Source organism: Carettochelys insculpta, chromosome 23 (assembly GCF_033958435.1).
Source record: "Carettochelys insculpta isolate YL-2023 chromosome 23, ASM3395843v1, whole genome shotgun sequence".
NCBI classification, from domain to species: Eukaryota; Metazoa; Chordata; order Testudines; family Carettochelyidae; genus Carettochelys; species Carettochelys insculpta.
Window position 1 is genome coordinate 3,512,061 of NC_134159.1, and position 13,649 is coordinate 3,525,709.

The window sequence follows — 13,649 nt, forward strand, 5'->3', positions numbered from 1 at the left end:
GAGGCTTTCTTTAAACAGCTAACAAAATCATCCAGGGCCCAGAATTTGGTGGTGATGGGGGACTTCAACTATCCAGGTATGTGTTGGGAAACCAATACAGCAGGGTACAGACTGTCCAATAAATTCTTGGATTGCATTGCAGACAGCTTTTTATTCCAAAAGGTTGAAAAAGCTGCCGGGGGGAAGCTGTTCTAGATTTAATTTTAACTAATAGGGAGGAAATTACTGAGAATTTGAAAGTGGAAGGATGCTTGGGTGAAAGCAATCATGAAATCATAGAGTTCACAATTCTAAGGAAGGGTAGAAGGGAAAACAGTACAATAGAGATAATGGATTTCAGGAAGGCAGATTTTGGTAAAGTCAGACAGCTGGTAGGTAAGGTCCCATGGGAAGCTAAACTGAGGGGAAAAACGGCTGAGGAGAGTTAGCAGTTTTTCAAAGGGACATTATTAAAGGCCCAAAAGCAAGCTATCCCGCTGCGTAGGAAAGATAGAAAACATGGCAAAAGACTGCCTTGGCTTAACCAGGAGATCTGGCATGATCTCAAAATAAAAAAGGAATCGTATAAGAAATGGAAACTAGGACAAATTACAAAGGATGAATATAGGCAAACAACACAAGCGTGCAGGAGCAAGATTAGAAAGGCTAAGGCACAAAATGAGCTCAAGCTAGCTACAAGCATAAAGGGAAACAAGAAGACTTTTTACAAATACATTGGTAACAAGAGGAAGACCAAGGAGAGGGTAGGGCCATTGGTCAGTGATGAGAGAGAAACAGTAACAGGGAATTTGGAAATGGCAGAGATGTTTAATGATTTCTTTGTTTCGGTCTTCACTGAGAAATCTGAAGGAATGCCTGACATAGAGAATGCTAGTGAAAAAGGGGTAGGTTTAGAAGTTGAAATATGAAAAGAACAAATTAAAATTTACTTAGAAAAATTAGCTGCCTGCAAATCACCAGGGCCTGATGAAATGCATCCTGGAATCCTCCAGGAGCTGATAGAAGACGTATCTGAGCCTTTAGCAATCATTTCTGGAAAATCATGGGAGACGGGAGAGATTCCAGAAGACTGGAAAAAGGCAAATATAGTACCCATTTATAAAAAGGGGAACAAGAATAACCCGGGAAACTACAGGCCAGTCAGCTTAACTTCTGTGCCAGGAAAGATAATGGAGCAGGTCATTAAAGAAATCATCTGCAAGCAATTGGAAGGTGGTAAGGTGACAGGGAACAGCCAGCATGGTTTTGTTAAAAACAGATCATGTCAAACCAATCTAATAGCTTTCTTTGATAGAATAACGAGCCTTGTGGATAAGGGAGAAGTGGTGGGTATGATATACCTAGACTTCAGTAAAGCATTTGACACGGTCTCACATAATATACTTATCAATAAACTACTCAAATACAACTTAGATGGGGCTACAATAAGGTGGGTGAACAACTGGCTGGATAACCGTACCCAGAGAGTAGTTATTTATGGCTTTCAATCCTACTGGAAAAGTATAACTAGCGGGGTTCCTCAGGGCTCTGTTTTAGGACCGGTTCTGTTCAATATCTTCATTAACGATTTAGATATTGACATAGAAAGTACACTTATTAAGTTTGCAGATGATACCAAGCTGGGAGGGGTTGCAACTTCATTGGAGGATAGGGTCATAATTCAAAAGGATCTGGATAAACTGGAGAAATGGGCTGAGGTAAACAGGATGAAGTTTAATAAGGACAAATGCAAAGTGCTCCACTTGGGAAGGAACAATCAGTGTCACACATACAGAATGGGAAAGGACTGCCTAGGAATGAGTACAGCAGAAAGGGATCTAGGGGGTTATAGTGGACTACAAGTTAAATATGAGTCAACAGTGTGATGCTGTTGCAAAAAAAAGCAAACATGATTCTAGGATGCATTAACAGGTGTGTTGTGAACAAAACATGAGAAGTCATTCTCCCGCTCTACTCTGCGCTGGTTAGGCCTCAGCTGGAGTATTGTGCCCAGTTCTGGGCACCGCAGTTCAGGAAGGATGTGGAGAAATTGGAGAGGGTCCAGAGGAGAGCTACGAGAATGATCAAAGGTCTAGAGAACATGGCCTATGAAGGAAGGCTGAGAGAATTGGGCTTGTTTAGTTTGGAAAAGAGAAGATTGAGGGGGAACATGATAGCAGTTTTCAGGTATCTAAAAGGGTGTCATAAGGCAGAGGGAGGGAACTTGTTCTTCCTTGCCTCTGAGGATAGAACAAGAGGCAATGGACTGAAATTGCAGCAGGGGAGGTTCAGGTTGGACATTAGGAAAAAGTTCCTAACTGTCAGGGTGATCAAACACTGGAACGAATTGCCAAGGGAGGTGGTAGAATCTCCATCACTGGAGATATTTAAGAAGAGGTTAGATAGATGGCTTGCAGGGATGGTCTAGAAAGTGCTTGGTCCTGCCGTGGGGGCAGGGGGCTGGACTCGATGGCCTCTCGAGGTCTCTTCCAGTCCTGCCATTCTATGATTCTATGTCTCCCTGTCCACCTCACGGTGCCTGTCAAGGAGCTAATCTTGGGGGTTCCCCTCCTGCCTGGGGGACCTGCCTGCACCTGGCTCCTTCCAGATGTGCGGGAGAATGTCCCTGTTTCATCGGGTGCCTTCCTCCTCAGTCTAACTGGCATGTGAGCTCCACTAAGGAGAACATCTTGCAAGTATTTGCCTCACTACTTCCTTGCATAGGAATATTCATATTCACAGGGCCATGCATTGCCAATGTTCAAAATGGTGTGAACGATGAGTAAGCAGTGCCTTGTCCTTGGACATAAGGGGATTTGTCTCTGTCCCTTTGGAAATGGTTTTGAAATGTGTTACCTCCAGATCAGGTGTGAGCCCCCTCCCTGAATGCACTGGCGTGTGGCAGGACCAGTAGGGGCCCAGCTCTTGGGCTGGGGTCAGTCGATCACTCAGAGATGGCTTCTGCTGCTTTTGTGCTTACTGCATCGACCTGGTGGTCAGAAACCAGGGGAGGTGCTCACTTACCATGAAGTCGGTTGTACGACGCTGGTGCATTCTGGGCGAGGTTGTCCAAAGTACTCAGCCGTGGTGTAACTTTGTAAGTTCTCATTGACTGACCGGGGAGCAGAGTCAGAGAAGCGCTGAGCATCTCCTAGGCCTGCCCATGGGTACTGTAGGAATGCAGGGTTCGGATGACCACAGGACAGCTGCCACTGCCTTTCTAGGTGAGTTTATTTGGGGCCAAACCTGTCACCGCTTCCACTCCAGAACCCATTGCATCAGATCCAAGTACTCTCCACATCTGAGGTGAGGGGAGCTCCTGGTTTTCTGGATGGAGGCTCGATCCTGCTCTCAGCTTGAGAGAGCCCGGGCACAGGCCAGCTTGCTCCAGTACAGGCCTCATCCTTCTTCACTTGGTCCTGCCTCTGTGATCCATGTCTTAAGCAGTCAAGGGGCTTAGAATTCAACGACAACTGTGCAAGCACCACTCAGTGAGGCCTGCTCAGCTGCACAAGACCACGTGGGGTAGGGTGGGTGGTGAGGGGACGGGACTGCTCAACCCTCCAACTCAGCAAAGCTCCCAGGACATGTCTGGGCCAGTGTCTTCCAGGCAAATGGACTTAGATTATCAACAAGAGGGACGGGGCATTGTCATGCTTTTGCCTTTACCCTGTCCTACCTGCGCTGGAAGCACCAAGAGCCCTGGAAAGACTAAACAGTTCAGCTGAGGAAACTAGCCCAGAGTTAAGGGAGAAGACAATTAAGAACTGCAACATCCAGTACATTGAGAAAATGGCTTGATCTAAATACTGCCTTGTATACTAAGGTTTAAGAATTAGCTTGTGAATTTATCTTTTACTTCCTTTTGTAACCATCGCTGATTTTTGATGCCTGCCGCCTACGGTCACTTGCAATCGAGCTTTCTGTTGTTGATAATCCTGCTTTCTGTTTTCCCCAGAACGGTGCGTAGTGGTTGACGTGCTGGGGAAGTCTCAGCTCAGGTTACAAAGGGTTGTGCGTATCCTCATCACACTGAGGGAAGAGTGGACTGGTCTGTTTTCTGACCAAGGCAAGATGGCAAAGCTCTGGAGCGCAAGGCTGGGTCATGGGGGGAGCTTGCGGGTGCCTTTCCTGGTGTGATTTGTGGGTGGCTCTGGAAGGATTCATGCAGTTGCCCTGGGTGTGGAGCGCTGCATGTAATAACAGCACCTGGAGGGGTTTGTTGCTTGTCACTCTCTCCCCAGCCCTGACGAAGCTGTTCCTGACAACGGGTTTTTCAGGACTTGTGTACGCTGGGGTTATGCCTCATTTGGACCTGTGTGAGAGCAGAATCCAGCCCCGCTTCTGTGGTGCTTACTGGGTGGGGTAGCAGCCCTACGCTGTGAGTGAGCAGGAAAAAGTGAGTCTGCTGGTAAGCCCAGCCCGTGGTGCCAGGGAAATGGGATAAGGTTCTGTGGCTGCATCATTCCTAACAGGGTACACGTCAAGCCCTCTTGGCCAGTTCCACTCCTGTCCAGGGGGTGGGCCACTGTGAGCCATTGCTGGAGGGACCCGTTACATGTTGGGGGTGTCTGCACGTGTGCGATCCCCAGGAGGACTGTTATGAAGCAGAGGAGTCGCTGTTCGACATGTGACAGGGCAGCTCACACTTTGATTGTCTGGTGGATGAACCTCTCGCACTTGCTTCTGCTGCCTGCAGACCCAGCACAATGAATGCAGAGGGGAAGTGTGAACTTCCAGCGTGTCCCTGAGCCCCGGGCAGGACAAATGCTGGGTGCGGAAAGCAGATTTTTGTGTGTTCGTGGTGTAGTGATCTCTTGGCTGGGAAATGTGGCAGTTTTAGTTCCCACATGAGCTCATTTTGCCCGAGAATTAGGGCCTGTTTCACCTGAAAATAATCCGTGTCCCCACCTGAAAAATTGCACTGCGTTCCTCCAAGTTTCAAAAAGAACAAAATGCAAAAATCTCAAACCCTGAATAGCTTTTCATGGTCCTAGAACATTGTGCTGTTGTGTGGAACTCTAGGAGTAGCAAGACCTGGCTCAGGTCGCTGTGCCAACCAGTGGCTAGGGCTGGAACTGAAAGCAGGAGCTATGACAGAGTAATGGAAAGGGCTACATCTACACTTACTGGGAATTTTGACACCTGCTACACAATCTTAGGTAGGCCGATTGCGTATCTAAAATCGATTTTGCAGCCTGCGACTTTGGTCCCTGTTCTCATTGCAGAATGCTGTGGGGAACACTCCTCCCTCCGACATTCCTTAATCCTTGCAGCTCGCAAGGAGTTCCAGGGTCAACATCGACCCCAGAGCACACCGTTCTGCATGTGCGTGAAATGATCCCCCAGAAGATCGATCTTCCGCATTCGACCTTCTGCGGCCAGTGTAGACCTAGCCCAAGGGTAGCACATATATGGGGCACAATTTGTATTCCAGACAACGTGGGCTTATTGTATGCGTGGGTCACCCCCACGAGGTACCTGGTGCAGTGTGCCAGGAGGACATGTAATCAGTGCACTGGGCTCATGCATGACATTAATGTAATGTAAATTGTGTACCTCCCCCTTACTCCAACCCAGAAATCTGCGCCTGGATATCCTATCCCCTCTGCTGCTGTTAAGCTTGTGCTTTAAGCTTGTTCGCCAACATTCGCTCAATAAACTAGTCAATCTTATCTGCTGCCACCTCCGGCCTCAAGTGCCATCTGCTGTATGTGTTTGACTGACCAGTCTCTCTCCTCTCTTTTCCAGCTCCTTCTGCAGTCTCCATCATGCACCAGGTCAGCCGGACTGTGGACAGCATTACGTTATCATGGTCTCAGCCTGACCAGCCCAATGGAGTCATCCTGGACTATGAGCTGCAATACTATGAGAAGGTACAGTGGCATCTGGGTCTTCCTAGGGTTAAAATGGGCCTGGAAGGAGGCAACTCAAACCTTTGCCACTCTTACTGGAGGTGTGTTGAGGGACAGCCAGAGATGGCACATACCCCAAGGCATGTGGGGGCACTTCGGGTATCAGATGCAGCTGAAGGGAGTAATAGAAAGGGCATGGCTGGCAGAGAGACAGTCTGGCAGTGTCTGTGAACCTATCAGAGCCCAGTGAACAAATGCATAGGGCAGGGCACACAGGTGTGTCCTTGCAGTCACCATGCAGCTAGCTCTGGTTGGATGATGTAGCGGGTTTGAAAGGGAATGAGAAGCCACTGAGGAGAAGTTCCTTAGGCCATGAAAGGAGCATCCCAACCTTCAGTAATCATAGAACCTTAAAGGATTAGGGTTGGAAGAGACCTCAGGACTATCAGTCCAACACCCTGCTCAAAGCAGGACCAGCCCCACTTAAGTCATCCCAGCTGGGGCTTTGTCAAGCCTGGTCTTAAAAACCTGTAAGGATGAAGATTCCACCCCCCTCCCTAGGCAACCCATTCCAGGGCTTCACCACCCTCCTGGGGAAGTAGTTTCTTCTACTGTCCATCCTCGACCTCCCCCACTGCAACTTGAAACCATTGCTCCTCAGTCTGTCATCTGCCACCTCTAAGAACAGCCTGGCTCCATCCTCCTTAGAACCGTCCTTCAGGAAGTTGAGGGCTATCAAATCTGCCCTTGCCCTTCTCTAGCCTAAAGAAGGCCCATTCCCTCAGCCTCCCCTCATAAGTCATGTACCACAGCCCCTAATCACTTCCATTGCCCTCTGCTGGACTCCCTCCAGCTGATCTCTAATCAAGAGCTGGTGGTGGTCAGAACCGTTGCAAGTTAGCCCTTCCCCCCCCAGTTTGCAGAGGTTGAGCTCCCAGGGATGTGTTTTCCCCTCTTCCTGTTGAAGCAGTGTCTTCTTGGAGCAGGAAGTTGCTGGCTGGAACCTCGCAGATTCATGCACTAGGGCTTTTGGACTAACTCCATGCTTGCTCTGTCTCCACAGAGTCAATGGTGTAATGCCAGGGATGAATTTAGCTTTGAGCACTGGCTTGTTAAACCCAGGGTCATGAGTTCAATCCTTGAGGGGGCCATTTAGGGATCTGGGGCAAATAGATTTTAAAAAAAAGGTGGGGGGTGCATGGTCCTTCCAGGAGGGCAGAGGACTGGACTTGATGACCTCTGGAGGTCCCTCCCAGTTCTATGAGATGTGTATGTATCTTGTCTGCACAAGTATGTGTTGAACCAGTGCTGTGCCTGGGGGAGCTGATGGGAAAGGCTGGAAGAGATCCAGGTGGAATGGCCCTTCTGAGTGACAATCCAGCCTGCTCCCAAGCAAGGCCCATTCCAGGTCCCACTTGCCCAGCCAGAGAAGAGGGATTCTGTGCCACTCAGTGGAACTCACCTTGTCCAACAGATGGATGTTAGAGGGCCAGGACCGTAGTGTCATTTGCATGGCAGAGGGGTGTCTGAAGGGCAGTGCGAGGGCTGGCTTTGTGCAGCCAGGTCATGCCATGCTGTGGGTCAGGCCAGAGTGCAGAATCCAAGGATGAGGCCCAGCCCCAGTGAGCAGTGCTGAGGCCTTGGCAGGCTGAACCCCCCTGGGAGCAGGGCGTGCGGAGCAGGAGCCGCCTTCTCCCAGGAGCACGTCTCTGCCACAACTACCCATTAAAAAATAAACGAAAAAAATCCCCACCTAATTAAAAATCTTTAGGATTTAAATGAAACAGAAAATATTTTCCCAGCAGCTGCTAGAGGAAATGATTAATCCCCATTGCTCCCTGCCTGTGACCTATTTTCTCACCATCATGAGCCAGAGGGAGTGGGGAGGGGAGAGCCGTTTTGTAACTGTAAAATAGGTCCTGACCTATATTGCATAAATCAGAGCCATGTACTTAACCCCTGGAAAGGATCCCAGAGACCACAGCGAGCTGGATGGAGAGAGAATCAACCAGATCCTGGGAGGGGTCCCAGCCCCAGGACCCTCTCTGAGTGAGAGCGCAGAGGAGTTATTTGCTCCTTTGCTCCCCCTCTCATTTGGCGGCGCGTACCTACAGGAAAGCTGCGTGCAAAGCCAAAGCTGTGTCATACGGCCCTGTCCGCTGGGCTGCGGTGGCTGTCAGAGGACACTGCTCTCCTTGCTTCTAGAGGAGATAATGGAAGAGGCAAATGGTGGTGGCAGCAGAAGGCCTAAATAAATAATGCCGAGGTGTAGCTGGCTCGTACAGCCTAGGGTGCAAAGGGTGCTTTGCAGAGAAGCGGGGCCTGGACTTTGTTGCCAGCATTGGCAATGAGCAGAAGGGAACAATCTAATCCTGGCCCTGGGTTCTCTTGCAGACATAGCGTCTGGTGCCATTGCTAGAGTGCTCTTTCGGGGTTGTTTGGGCAATGGGACATGAAGCCCCTGCCGCTGCCGGCTCTCTGCCTGGCACTGCTCCATCCCCAAACCTGACATAAGTGGATGCGGTTTTCACTGTGAGCTGCCTTTCCATTTCAAAATGGGTTTTATTTTATAGTTCGGTACAGTACCTCACAGCTGGAAGATGTGCTTTGGTTTGTTGCAGCACCATGTTTCAGTTGCCCCCAAACAAATTTTTAAAGTGGGGTTTGCATGTAAATTTTCAGCATTGTGTGGCTTTGCTCTGGTTCGGAATGAAATCTGGTTTATGAATGTCGGTTCTTCCCACGGAGCAGACACCTCCGTCCTTGTCTTTAAACACATCATATGGGTCCAGACTGATTTTCCTCTCTCTTAAGTAGGCCAGACCCAGAAAAATTCCTCTTCTCCCTCAGGGGCCTACCTCTCCTTTGCTGGATTTCAGCTCCCTACCCCAAATGGTTTGGACACCAGAGCTGTTTAAAAGTGACAGCACTGGAACAGCAAGGGGAAAATGTGCCTCCTCCACTTTGAAAGCCCAGAATTGCCCAGAATTTGCAAACAAATTCACCCGGGTAGTAACCACTCACTGAAAATTTCAGCCCCAAAGGTTGTGAGCACCTGAAAAAAGGGGGTTACCAATGGAAAAGCTTAGGGCACCCTAATACAGGGGCACCAATGGAAAAGCTTAGGGCACCTTAATGCACCAGCTGGGGTTGAGAAAAGCTGAACAACTCATCACACGAACCCTCGCAGCGGCTCCTAGGCCCTTCACTGTGTCAGGGCTTGTCTGGTCACTGGTCCAGCTGAGCTGTTCTGATCTCAGGTGACTTTCTGACCCTGTGGCCAGCCGTCCTAGGAGCACAGCAGTGACTGGGTGGCGGAGCAAAGCACAGGGGCCTCCCCCAGCCTCACTGGCGTTGGGTGCAGTGTGTCACGAAGGGAGAGGACAAAGATGAGTGGTTGGACTTGGCGAGCTCAGAGAGAGGCCAGGCTGGGCAGCCGCCTCGGTAGGTGTGTCTGTGCTGCCCGCAGGGGGTGCGATGGCAGCCGCTTTCCCAGCTATTGTAAGCCAGCTGGCACAGGTAGAAAGCTGTGAGGCATTGGCAGCCCAGGCTGCAGTGTGGACCAGATGCACAAGTAATTCCCAGGGGCCAGGACTTGTTCTGGGGGCGCTTAAAGGGGAAGTCGCACCAGGGCCCAGTGATTTAAAAGGGCCCAGACATCCAGACCACTGCTACCACAGCAGCAAGAGCAGCCAGAACCCTGGGCCCTTTAAATTGCCCCTGGGCCCTGCTGAGGCCTGGCTGCTGCTTCCTGGCCCCTTCTGCTTGAGGTCCTGCCCCTTCCTGAGGACCCAGAGCCAAGTCTCCCACCACATTGGCCAGGGCCCAGCAAAGTCTGTGGCCAGCCGTATTGCAGCCAAGGCTGCTGTGGCCCCTGCCCGCGAGACTTGAAGTCTCCCGGCTTGGCAGTAGTCAGGCCCTGCAGCAGCAGTGCTTGTGCATTGGCCAGGCCAGGCTGGGGGCGCAAGACTGAGCAGGGGGGTCTGGGAGGGGAGCTCCGGAGCCCCAGGCTATGGGCGGAGAAGCAGGTGGTTTGGTCACTGGGAGGACCGGGGAGCTCTGCTGTGTGTGGCACTCGGAGCGTGCAGGCTAATCCCAGCACACCCAGTGCAGGGGGAGTCCAGACTCCAGGTGACACGTGAACTGCTTGTCCCGGAGCCGAGGCTGGGAAGGAAACAGAGAGGCAGTTCTAAGTCAGGGCAGACGAGCTGAGCAGGGCGGGGGCAAGCAGCATTGAATCCCCAGACTCAGCATGCTGCAAAGTGTGACGGGCAGAAGGCCAATGCTGGACCGGTTCCCACACCCACTGGGTGGGAGTGTGCAGGGAGGGATGGAGACCCAGCCCGGGACTGTGCCGGCGCTGTGCACCTTCCAACGCCTGCAGCATCAGACCGAGAGAACGCTGCCCTAGGAAGTGCCTGTTTGGGCCCTGAGCCTTCCTTCCGTTTCCACTGGACCAATTCCTCCTCTTTCCCGTCCAAGTGAGCTCGTCTCCCTCCTGCATGTCGGCTAGCAGCGCCCCCTCAGCCCGGGGAGCGTTGGAACCCTCCTGCCGCCCACTGCCTGGAAATGTCTGAGAAACTGGCCTGAGGCCGTGAGCTACGGAAAGCTGTTCTAAGAGGGAGGATTTTGCTTCTGGACTGGGAGGGCTGAGGCTCTTTTCCCACAGGCCAGGTGCCTGTTTGGGCTGGGATAGCTTCTGCCCTGCGCTTAGATGTCTGACGTCAGGTGCTCAGAGCCCCTGATTAACTCTTGTTGTAGAGCAGCTTGCTCTGCAGCTGCAGGCAGGCGGGAAGGGAAGCTTAACCTGCAATTGAATGTTTTCCTTTGGGCCTGGCTGGCAGGTTTTGAGAATCAGAGACCTGCCTATCCTGTCTGTTTGCAGGGACTGCACGTAACCCCTAAACCAGTCCCATGCTGCAGCAGAACAAAGCAGACAGGCATGCTTGCGGAGAATAGCTTTCCCCTCACAATGCCCGGTGACCCCAGGCTCTTTCCACCTCCTCGGTCAGGCACCTTGCTGAGCGGGGGAAAGTTGCACCCTGCAGAACTGCGGTCCTGTAGGTCTGACATGACATTTCCTAGGAGAGCTCAGGAGCTGGGGATCCAGAGTGTGCACTCCAGACGATGGAATGTGCTGTCTGTAGTCACACCTCTGGGTGACCCCAGTGATGCCCTTAACACACTGTGGACCTCAGGCTTTTCCTGCTCTCAGGCTGCCAGGGCTGTGTTGCAGACACGTCTGATAATTTGGTGCTCAGAGTTGGATGGGCTCTGAGTGGGTGTGTCCAGCTCTGTTCAGGAGGGAGCCCCAGCTGATGCAGGCATAGGGAATGGTTGCTTAGTCATGCAAGCTGGCCACACATTTTCATTAAAAAAAACAGAAGAATAAAGTGTGGCTTTTTTGAAAACCGTCATTTTTACAAAAGCATTTCAATGCTTCTTCGACTAATGTCCCCATGGGTGCTCCGCTGGAGGTCCTGGGCTCCCAAGCTGTATCTCGCTGGTCTGCGCATGCGCCGCCATTGCGTCTCTCTGTTCATGCTCTTTTGACCACATGCGCAGGTCGACTCAAGCCAGTTCCTCTCAACTGCCCCAGGCTGCAGATGGCACTAACTGCCTCCCCTCAACTTGATGTTGTGAGACTCAAAAACTCTCTATTGTCTGTATATAGTTCTCCTTACTTAAGTTTCTTAGTCATTGTTTGTTAGTTGTTTCCTAAAGAGAAGAAAAGAAAAAAGAAAAGAGGAGAGGTTACTCTTTGAAGCTGGTCTGTCTGTTATGCTTAAACTGTAAAGTTGAACCATAGTTACAGTCTAAAGTTAAGTTTTCATTATGGACCCAAGTGAAAAGTTAAAGTTTGGACTTCACTTTTCTACTGTTTATTGTTTGCCGGTTACATAACCACGACAAAAACCGGGATGCATTGAAGCTTCTCACCATGCCTGGCTCACAAAGTTGTGAGAAATGTGAACAGTGCTCCGAAGCAGTGCCTGCCTTGGGTGGTCACTCCAAGCGCATAAGATGTCCAGGAGAGGGTCACATCTCTCAAAAAGGTCCACATTGCATGAAACTAAGAGCCAGAGCTTAGTGTGCTCTAGAAATGCACCTACAAATGATTTTATTTGACAAGGCTCTTCAGCCTTCTACTGAAGAGACCACAAGAGTCCTGGAACAGCCTACACATAAGCTCAGGGTTTCCTCTTCAACCACCGTTCCCTCCAAGCTTCGCCAACCAGCTCATAAGTCACGGCACCACATCCTTCTTCACGCTTACCATCACCGACTTTTTCCTCAGCATTCGCTCCATCTCCGACAGTGCCGGCATCGAGATTGCCTCCTCCATGGTCTGGAAGACTAAAGAGACATTTTCCATGATACTATGAGCTAACAGACTGCCCTCCCCTTTCTTAACTCCTGCACATGGCAACAGGGTGTACCACCATCATCTGTTACCTTTGCCTCCCAGGATGTCCTGCAGGTAGTTTTCTTCACATCGCAGGGATCTCTCCTGGGACTGGCGTAGACGCTGTTACGAGTCGGTACGCTCCCGCCACTCTAGCAGCTGCAGCCATCACGACCACCGCCACCATTGGTCTCCTCAGCGATACCCCCTAGACAGGAATCATTTGACGGGTCTCGATTGCGGGGTGTCTCTGTTGCAGGCTGTGTCTGTCCTCGACTGTCTCCTCTTCAGGCCCCATCTCTACCGCTGCATTCTCCATCACCCCAGTGGCTGGAAGTGGAGTTGGCACTTGCATCGGACATGGAAGGGCAGGAGCCTGCTGCATCTCCCAATGGCCCGTCATCCCCATCACCTGATGAGACCGTCATTCCAGGGGACATTTTGCCCCTAAATGACATAAAGTAATTTAATGATTTATTCAGAAGGGCAGCTATTAGCCAGGACGTACCACTCGCCGAGGTACAGGAGAAATGGCACCGGCTTTAAGGAGCCTACAGCTGGCACAGTGTTCCAGAGTAGCCATGCCCATGGAAGGGGACATCATAGAGCTGTCTGTAGACATATGGCAATCCCCTGCTGAGGTACCGCCCACTAACAAGAAGCTTGGTAAGAAATACTTCATTCTTCCAAAAGGGGAAGAGTTCCTAGTCACACATTTACAGCCAAACTCACAGGTGGTGGATGCTGCATAAGTCACGCACACCACAGTTCAGGAGAGCGACAACAGACAAGGAAGCCAAATGGGTTGACAACTTTGGCAGGAAGCTGTATTCTTCGGCTACTCTCCTGCTTCGTGTAGTGAACTACACGACTCTCCTCTGAAACCACAACTTCGACAACTTTGCTTGATGGATGCTGCTTCTGGACTACTTCTGAGTCTGAGACTGATTCTCAGGTCAGTGGTTAAAGAGGGCTATGCCACTATCAGGACAGTTGTTCAGCTAGCCCTGGATGTAGCAGATACGACAGCAAGAGCCACAGCCACTGCGGTTGTAAAGCAGCATGCTCCATACCTACAGGCCACCACCATACCTAAGGAGCTGCAGGCAGAAGTAGAAGACCTACCCTTCGATAAAAAGGAATTATTTTCAGAGAATACCGATTCAGTCCTTCATTCTAATAAGGACTCTCAAACAACACTATGCACTCTGGGAATGTATACCCCTCCCTACGGGAGATGGAGCTACCACGCCACCAAAGGCATTACAAAACCAGCTTTTACACACTGCAATTTTACCAACAAAGGCTGCAAAGGTGTAGAAACCAAGGTGACGTAACCAACCTTCCCAGTCAAACAGAGAGCACGTTTGACCTATTGGTTGAGAGTGGCAGTGTTGTCAACATCACCT

At 50.8% G+C, this 13,649-nt stretch overlaps 1 protein-coding gene across 3 annotated transcripts in view; it reads left to right on the plus strand.

Moving 5' to 3' along the window:
* EPHB2 (EPH receptor B2) overlaps positions 1-13,649 on the plus strand; it is a 224,150-nt gene that overhangs the window by 169,918 nt on the left and 40,583 nt on the right. For all 3 annotated transcript variants that reach the window (XM_074975904.1, XM_074975905.1, XM_074975906.1), the window contains exon 6: positions 5,731-5,855. In XM_074975904.1, the coding sequence (XP_074832005.1) occupies positions 5,731-5,855 (125 nt within the window). The remainder of the gene's footprint in view (positions 1-5,730; positions 5,856-13,649) is intronic.